The sequence below is a fragment of the Rhagoletis zephyria genome, unplaced genomic scaffold, assembly GCF_001687245.7.
Source record: "Rhagoletis zephyria isolate East Lansing unplaced genomic scaffold, Rhagoletis_zephyria_1.1 Rzeph_scaffold_02761, whole genome shotgun sequence".
NCBI classification, from domain to species: domain Eukaryota; kingdom Metazoa; phylum Arthropoda; class Insecta; order Diptera; family Tephritidae; genus Rhagoletis; species Rhagoletis zephyria.
This window is the reverse complement of record NW_016159845.1, coordinates 39,625-48,919: the sequence shown is the minus strand read 5'-3', so window position 1 is coordinate 48,919 and position 9,295 is coordinate 39,625. Positions and strand designations below refer to the sequence as shown.

Genomic DNA, 9,295 nt, shown 5'->3' with positions numbered 1-9,295 from the left:
TGTTAGGCGTAGGTTGTGATGGTGCTGACGCTGGTGTTTTAAGTGACTAGTTATACATTTTTTGTTTTTGTTGTACTGCTGTGTTGAGTGCTTGACTGCAAAGGTACGCCACGTGCCCAATTTTTCCCCCAAATATTTTTAATTTTTTATTTAATATTTTTAATTTCAACAAATCAACCATATTTTCAGTTGCATTTGTCGTATAAGTATTGGCGGTGTAACTTTTCTCTTCAATGTACATACAGTGGTGGCAAAATAAATAGGGACACGACATTTTAACAAATTTTTCCTATTTAATTTTTAATCAGATTTTTTAGAATTTTTTTCATTAAATTTTGCAAGTGCAAGTTTGAAGTTCCGAAAAAATCGCGTTGATTTTTGATAATTTTTATTCTGAATTTTTCAAAAAAAATAAAAAATTGCGTTAAAAAAATTGTCAAAAATCAACGCAATTTTTTGGCAAGTAAAAACTTAAACTGCATTATACTAAAATTCAATGGGCTATAAAACTGCATACTCAAAAAAATTCCAAAAAATCGGATTAAAATGTTGACAATTTAGATGCAATTTTGCAGAATTTTTATAATTTTTGCACAAAGTTTTAAATATGAATTTATAAGGTTTTTTGTTGGATAATGAGCTATACTTTTAAAAAAAAAAAAATAAATATTATGTAATCAAAAGAGAAATAGGAACATTTTTTTTAAATGTCGTGTCCTTATTTATTTTTCCACCACTGTATCTGCGCACAAATATAAAAATAGTGCTATAATACAAAAAGGTACAATGCAGCTACTAAACGACTTTTCCACTTAACGTTTAAAAAAAACAAAAAAAAAATAACAAGAAAAAACGAGAAATTGACCAAGTACTTTTGTAGCATAGGCATTTTGTAAAAGCTTCTCTAGCTCCAGCTTTTCGCTTGTACGTATGTATGTATGTGTGTAAATAGTAACTAACATTTCCTTGCAAGCTATGCAATATAGGCTCACCCCGTTCCCATGTATGTATGTATGTATGTATGTATTAATGTGTAAGTAATGGTGTTTTCTATGCAACAAATTCTTTAGAAGAATCTTCTTGTAAGCTCTTTTAATAAAATATGTAATTTTTACTTTTCACTTTTCTGCCAAGTAAACTCCCACCTCGTAAAGCCCTAAGGACTTTTAATGCAAACTGCTTACACAACCTCTCGTACATATGTATGTCGCTTAATTACCAAAGCGAATAAGTCAACATTTTCCGATATGGAAATTTTTATGCATTTCAACAGAGCTTCTTGAAGCAAACCGAACGGCATCAAAACTGCGATTCCGACTTATTCCCTTTGGTAATTAACCGATTCATATTTTGTATTTTTTTTTTCATTTCACTTATTTAACTAATTATTTGTTATTGTATTATAATAAATTCTTCTTCTTCTTCTTCTTCTGCTTTTAAATAGTTGCCAATATTACTTGCTTATATCTAACAAATTGCAATTGAGCATTTGCGCTACATAAATTATTACGGTCATAAATATAATCATTATCATTATCATTGTAATTATAATTAGTATTTTGTTTAATATTGAAAAAAATTTGCATTGGTGTTTTTGTTGTAATTATTTTTCTTCGTTTTGCTTGCATTATTATTGTTTCCGTATTTGTGATGGTGTCGATTTTATTGTTCATTGTATTTAGTTGGCTGCGCGTGATCGGTCAAGGAGAATTATCCGAATCGGAACCGCCTAGCGAATGCATCGGAAAGAGCGGATACCAACCGCCGATGCGTTGCGATGCATTGATTTTGTCCAGATTGACTTCGGTGCCGCCTAGGCCCTGATTGTGCTCGAAGCCGACGCAGCGTTGCCAGACCATAATGACGATGTTGCGACCGAAAACGTCAGCACTCTGTGGAAAGAGTTTAAGTTTAGTTATAAAGTAAATATTTATGTAATTGTTAGTAATACAAGGATTTTTAAAAACTTGGTTTGTGTTAGGTTTAGCCTTTAGGGTTCACGAAATTCAAGGGCATAGTTAGTTTTTGAGTTCATTAAAGAGATGGGTGTAATAAAACAAGGTACATAGCGGCTGCGGAGATCTTTTGTATCATATCAACTAATAAATTCGAATACATAGTACTTTGGTAAATAAGGGGTTCGGCTGTGCATGAATTAGAGTATTTCAGACCAACCCCTACATTCTAACAGTGTCACAGCAATTGCTCGCTCTATCTTAATATACTTTCAATATATTTTCAGTTGAGATAGGGTATTTTTAAACCCAATTCTGAGATAGGCCGTTCTTCAACTGAGTATAAAGTAAATTAATTGTATATTCCCTTCGTTCCTCGTGTTCAGTTTTCATCAGTTCAGTACAAAATCAATAATTGGGCAAACACTTAGGGAATCAAAGCTTTACGAGACTACATCATACAATGGACAGAGGCTGTTCGACTTTGGCGTGGTATGTAACATGGGTTGTCCTGATCAACCCAAAATTGAGAGCTGCAGTCAAAGCGGATAGCTGAAATTCTTCCGTATCTGACTTTAGATTCTTCTTAAAATAAAGTTACGGTTCGTCGATAGAATATAAATAAGTTCTGGGACTGCGTCTCGATATCTTTGGCATCCCCGTGGAAATTGTCGCTGGGTACTTTCGTTTTGGGAAATGGAACTTTGCCGCCGCACGTATCCAGACATCGGGCTTACGATTGAAAAATTTTACCAGAAGCGGTCTTTTTGTAGGATGAAGGAACTCGATAAAATTCTCTAGGAACCTTCAAGACAACCATTCCATGCAAGAACTACGGTCCCACGCAGAGTTTAACAGTGACAGCACCGAAAAAAAGCATTAGAGGCGGTTAATACGAAGAAAATGTTACTGGACTCATTTTGGTATCCAGCAGCGGCGAGTCAGTTTGGCCACTAAACGATTGCAATGCATTGGGACATTTTCTACTGCTCGGACAAGGGTGCGCTTCAAAGACTAAACGCTTGGATGTCGAGTCGTACCAGTGGACCATAATTTATAGTCCAATTGATTGGGCTCTGAGCTACCAGTTTCCCATTGAGCCGTGGAAATGAAGTTCTAAAAATTATTGTGTATCGAAGCTGAGGGGTGGTCACGTTGAACCCTCGGGACGAGTTTGGACAGAGTATATAGTATAATTCTGTTTGTTGAACAATTCTTCCACAGTGAACATAGTTAGTCTGTGACCGTTTTTCGGGGACTGGCTAAACACGGCTTTCGATTTTGCCTTAAAGATTTCAAAACTTGAAGTATTTTAAAGTCTAAGCCATTAAAGGAGAAATATTGTAATGGAATTTTAAATTTTCACAGATTTTATGTCAGTTTTACGCCAGCCATGCATTTAAAGCCTATTCCCAAATAAAACAATTGCTTCCTTCAGCTGCGCCTATTTTTAGCCGCAAATAATTTCCACCAAAAGTACCTTCTCCATTCAAAAAGTCATTGTGAGTGGGATTATACTGTGCTACAGAAATGTAAATACGTGCGCACGTGTGTGTGTATGTGCGTGTACATTTGTACATTTGGATGTGTGCATTGATAAAATGATTGCATGGTCACCTGGTTTGTTGCTGAGTTACAACAACAGTGCAATGTTGCAGAGCTTGCGATTAAAAGTCATCGCATGAAATGCATAAAATGTACAAAAGTTACTAAAGCGACAATTGCACTATACATATTTATGCTTATGTATATGTGCGGATGTAAATACATATTTACAGTCATGGTCAGCAAGTCAGGCATGTAAAATTTCACGAATGTCTGTAATCAAATAGGGAGATGAGTGTGCAACATGACGGTGGTATTTACAAGGCTTTAGGGCGCTCATGTGAATGTATATTTGTATATGTATTTGTCGGTACAAAAACAAAACACAAATGGTGAAATACCCGTAGGAAAGTGAGCAGTTATTAAATACAATTTATTTTTATTTTTTTAATTCATCTCCTCAGCCTCTCAGGTTCGCCATTGTATATTTATATTTATGTAGTTTCGTAGGAATCCTAAAAGTTCGAAGTCCTAAAGAATCCCGAAAAAAAGCTTCAAGGGATCCGAACACATCGCTAGATATTTCCAAAACTGCCGAAAAAAAACAAAAAACGAAAATCACTTGAAAATGTTGAATGAAAGGTTCCGAAATTAATCGAAAAATTCGAAGCAGCTCTTAAAAAATATACAAAGAAAACTTTGACAGAGCCCGAATAACAACTGGAAGAAAACAAACTGCTCCGAATAACATCGAAAATAACTGAAAGAACAAAAACAATCCAAAAACGCCCCAAAAAATGCTTAACAGTTCTTGAAAAAGTGATTTCAAACTATCCGAAACAATCTCAGAAGCCACAAAAAACCGTTGAAAAAAATCGAACGACCACAACAAGTTCAGAAGTATTGCCAAAAGCTCCGAAAAAAATCTCGAGAAATTTCGAGAAAATCCCGAACGGTGAAAAAAAAATCCCAAAAAGTTTTTGAAAATATACTAACTATTCTGAAAAATCATGAAAAGCCCCACACACAAACTAAAAAATCGCGTTAACTTCAGGAAAAAATACGAAAATACAATAATATTAAATCTCAAACTAACCCAAAAAAATCGCGTAAGGTTATAAAAATTTCAGAAGTGTTGTGAAAAAGTTTCTTTAAAATAACAAAATGTCTAAAAAAGACCACAGAAAAGGAGATTTCAAAAGAATTCAGTTAAAATGATTTCAAGCTGTGCCGAAATATACCGAAAAGTTTGAGAACCTAAAAAATCCCAAAAAGTTATAAACAAGCTAAAAAAAATTATAACCTCCAAGGAAACCGAAAATTGATTGAAAAAAAATTTAAAAGTCGCTATATGATACGAGAAAGTCTTGAAGGGCTCAAAAAAAAATGGAAAAAAATATCAAAAATATTCAAGTGAATACAAATATAATTTCAAAAGAAGCCAAAAAATTTAAATGCTCAAAATATTGGTCTAAATATTTAGAACTTTCAGTTTACAGGCTCTGATTTCGTCATCGTTATCATGCACCCCCCCAAACAGATCTTAAAAACGTAACGAGCGTTACAATGTAGACAACATAACTAAATCTTACTCAACCAAAGATATGTCAGAAGAAAAAAATATTGTTTAAACATTAACTACCTTGCTCCGGTTGCCCTAAATTTGATACACCGACTGTAGCACGGCACAAAACTATCCGCTATGAAATAAAACATCACCTACACATACATAACATAGAATACGCACGACCCACCCGTACGTCACCGCTAAATGAGCGCATTGGGATTAAACCCACGCTGCTCAGTTCGCTGAAAATCATCAGCAGTAAATTTTTCGCAAAATTGCGGAAATGAAACGGCAAAACTCACAAATGAGCCGGTGTGTAAGTGTGTGTCTAATTTTTGAGTGTGTGTGTGCGAGGGCTTAATGATAATCAACCAAAGTCTGTTCACCTACTCGCTTTTCTCGCTCCACCACGCCATGAACTGTCGTTTCGAGGGTGCCTGACAGCAGTCTGACCTACTTTGCGCTATGACCATTAGATATTGTGCGACGAGGGGGAGGGGGGGAAGGGGGGCGAGGATAAATGTATGTACATATGTTTGGGGCATGTTGCATGCCCTCAACCTGCAGTTAGTCATTTGGTTGCATGCACTTACCTGATACTTGAGCGTCTGTTTGTAGATTGGCTCCGCTGAGTGCCTCACCACGCGCGTCTTCTTCTTATGTCGCAGTCGGTCGCCATCCTTAACGTAGCATTTCACATATGTGTCCGGTGGTGTTTCACAATCCACAGGCACTATATTGCGTGCGCATATCACCTGCAATTACAAAAGCAAAAATAAAAACAAAAGACAAGTAGAGGGAAGGACGGAACGCGTCTACAAAGTGGACATAAATGAAAGGGTAATAAAATGTGGCGAAATGGCTGCTAATGGGCACACTGGGACCTTCCAGCATTATTGCCTGTAAATGTATGTATGCACATACATATGCGCTGACGGCTAGGTAGCCTGTGTGTTGCATGTGGCATGTGGCATGTGGCTGCTCTTCGCAAGCGCTTAATTGGGCGTGCAACTGTGCGCAAATTTTCGTAAATTTTCAACGAGCTGCATGGCCATATAAGCGCCGCAAGGCAGTTTGGTTGACTGCGCTTAAGCGCGTAATTTTAAACTTTAACAGCCATCTAGGCGCGCAGGGAACGCATGCATACAAATATCCCTGCAGGCCTTTACTTCGCCTCGTCCATTGCATCCTACATATTTTAAGCTGCATACTCACCTCAACCTCCACCACGCCCTTGATTTTCGCAAAGCCCATTTTCAGCTCGCCATGCCGCACGGTCGTCAAGCGATAGCCCTTCGGATGTATCTGCCCTGGACCCATTTTGAGTCCATAATCGGTATCGATGCCCGTTGTGGCGACCGTGGTCACAGTCGTGGACGTTAGACTGCCAATGCTGCCGGCGTGACTGCCATGGTGGCTGAGATTCTTGGCGCTTGCGTTGTGCGGTGCCATGCTTTGCTTGCGCAACATGGACGGGCTGTCGGTGGTATTCACGTTGTAGATGCTTGGCTTGCGCATGGGCGACACCTCAGCCTCGAGCGCACCAGCAGCACGACCGCCTGGATAAACGCTGCCCTTGCGCTGAAGCGAACCGCTGCTGCCGCTGACCATACTGCCCATACTGCCAGTTTCACGCTCCGTATTTGTGTGTGCGTAAACGCTACCCTTACGCTGCAGCATCGGCGAGGGAGCGAGCGCATTATCCCCTGCGCCTGTCTTCAGATTGATCATGCTGCCTTTGCGCAATTGCTTGGGACTGTCGGCGCCTACACTCAGCAGACTGCCACTGGCACTCTGTCCTCCTTGCATTGCTACGTTTGTGGCGGAGGAGGCTTGCTTAAGCATAGAGAGCGCTTGTTTGGCGCTCTGTGGACGCAAATTGTTGCCAGAACCCTTCCAGCGTGGCGAAAACTGTTTGTTGCTCTCCTCGTCGGAGGGTGGACTGGTTGCTGCATTGCCAATGCCTACAGGTAATTGTTGCTGCAGATGCTGCTGGAGTTGTTGATGCTGTTGATGTTGTTGTTGTTGTTGTTGTTGCTGCTGCTGGGAGATGTCAAGTATGGAGCCTTTGCGGCTGCTCGGGTTGCTCGGTAAGCAAATGCGACTGCCACCTAGCCGTAGTTGTTCGAGTGGTTGCAAAATGAATGAAAAATGGAAACGTTAATTGCGCATACCAACGAAGTTGAGAGCATAAGTGGGGCCTTAGTACTCAAGGGAGTACGCCTGGGCTGGTACACCAGAGGGTACTTGCAAGAATTTCAATACAAACTGAACTCAAGTATACACTAAAGTAAACAAAAAAACAAAAAAATCTGCTGCTCAATTCGCATATTCCACTTACTTAGGTACTTAAGTACGAATATAAGTGGGTGGATAAGTTACAATAGAAACAAATTTTAACTGTTGAATATGCATATAAAACTTACAAAATATGAACGTTTAAGTAGCGAACTCAAGGTAAATAGCGAAAGAGCATGCGAGGAATGAATTTGTACGTATATATTTGTGCGCTAGGAAGGTGGGCAAATTTAAATTGAAATCAACGGCAGCTAGCTAGCTGCGGAAGTATACATATCTAAGCATGATAAACATATATGTATGTACATATCTACGTAACATTGTAAAATTAAAGCATTCAACAGAACAGCTAGGTTTATTAAAAGAGAATTGGAAAAATTTTCCGGGTGTTGTGTAAGTATGTGTGCAACATACATATATATTTAAATATCCTCAGAGAAACGAAAATTTAGCTTTGTCAGAAGTGTTCCCAAGCACCGGCTATTTTGCACCATCATTTAAAATTTTTAAATTCAACTTTTTTAAATATCTTTAAATACGAAATGGGTGGCAACCCTACTCAAACATTAGCTATTTGAGATGCACCTAAGCACTACTACTTCTGTTCAAATATGGAGTGTTTAGTTTACTTTATTAACTTTAACTATTTAGATAGGTGGCAACCCTATATAAATTTATAAAATTTGTTGATGGTTGGCAGCTCTAATTATAAGTCCAAATCGTACAGAAATATTGTTCTTTAACTGAAACTTTAAGCTAGATTTGTAACTTTAATAATCTAAGGAGGTGGCAACCTTATGAAGAAATGTGGGTTAACTAAAGCTTTCTTACAAAAATTTCCAATATGATGCATTTTCAAATATTTTACGCATCTTTTTTATACTTCTTGCCTAAATAGCTGGCAACCCTCTTAAAGAGTTAATTTATCTGAATTACAGTTTTCTCCAAATACCTGCGTTTAGTATATGTTTTTTTTTATTTTTCGGTTAAGTGGCCACTCTGTTTAAAATATTTTCGCAATAATTTTTCATAGCAAACGGCCTCAAGCTCAATAAAAATTCTTTAATATGATTTATTAGGTAAAAAAAAAAATATTTCCAGCTGAAAATAAACACGTTGAATAGAATTGCGTTTGATGCTCATATCCTAATAATTTTTTTCTTAAGATAATAATTTTATATGGAAGAGGTTGTTTGTAATTTTATTGTACATACTTTTTTCTTTTGGCTTTACTGATGAATTGGATTTATTGTAAGTTTGATATCAAATTTTCCTCTAAGTGGCAACCCTAATTGAAAATATCATTATTCAAAAATTAGTTTGCCTCGGAAATGTCAATATACCATTTTCTCTTAAATTTTTGGGATAAATAAATTTTATTTAAAATTATTCTTTTTTTTAAGTGGCAACCTTAGTTAAGATGAACGGTGTTTGAAACCCATTTAGCATGAAAACGTCTACATACACTTTAATTCAAATTTTTTGGGTGTATACATTCCTTTTGTTAAATTGTTTTTTTTTATGTGGCAACCCTAGTTAAAAGTAAAGATGTTTGAAAATAATTTGAGTTTAAAAAAAAAACAGATTTATCCTTTAATTTTAACATTTTTTTTTTAATTATTTTTTCAGTAATGTGGCAACCCTAGTTACAAGTAACTATGCTTAACAAGTAAGAAAGTCTAAGTTCGGGCGGAGCCGAACATTAAATACCCGGCGCAAGTATTAAATATATGTTTTTTCACCCCTCCGAAACCTTCCGCTAGATGGTAAGACGAGGTGTATCAATTTTGAGTAAATTAGCGTCCTTCAATTTCGAAATATTGAAGTTTCAAGCATTTCTTAAATTTACCGTTATATGAGAATCGGCCGTTATTTTAGTCCGATTTCAATAATTTTCAACGTTTTGCTTACACGTGGCAAGTACAATAAC

General features: G+C 37.0%; 1 protein-coding gene across 1 annotated transcript in view; it reads right to left on the bottom strand.

The window, feature by feature from the left end:
- Positions 1 to 779: 779 nt before the first annotated feature.
- LOC108367662 (regulating synaptic membrane exocytosis protein 2-like) overlaps positions 780 to 9,295 on the bottom strand; it is a 47,655-nt gene continuing 39,139 nt past the window's right edge. Inside the window, exons 6-8 of the mRNA XM_017622332.1 lie at positions 6,283 to 7,178; positions 5,661 to 5,822; positions 780 to 1,892 (exon numbers count right to left, since the gene is read on the bottom strand). Coding sequence (XP_017477821.1) covers positions 1,701 to 1,892; positions 5,661 to 5,822; positions 6,283 to 7,178 — 1,250 coding nt within the window. The 3' untranslated portion in view covers positions 780 to 1,700. The remainder of the gene's footprint in view (positions 1,893 to 5,660; positions 5,823 to 6,282; positions 7,179 to 9,295) is intronic.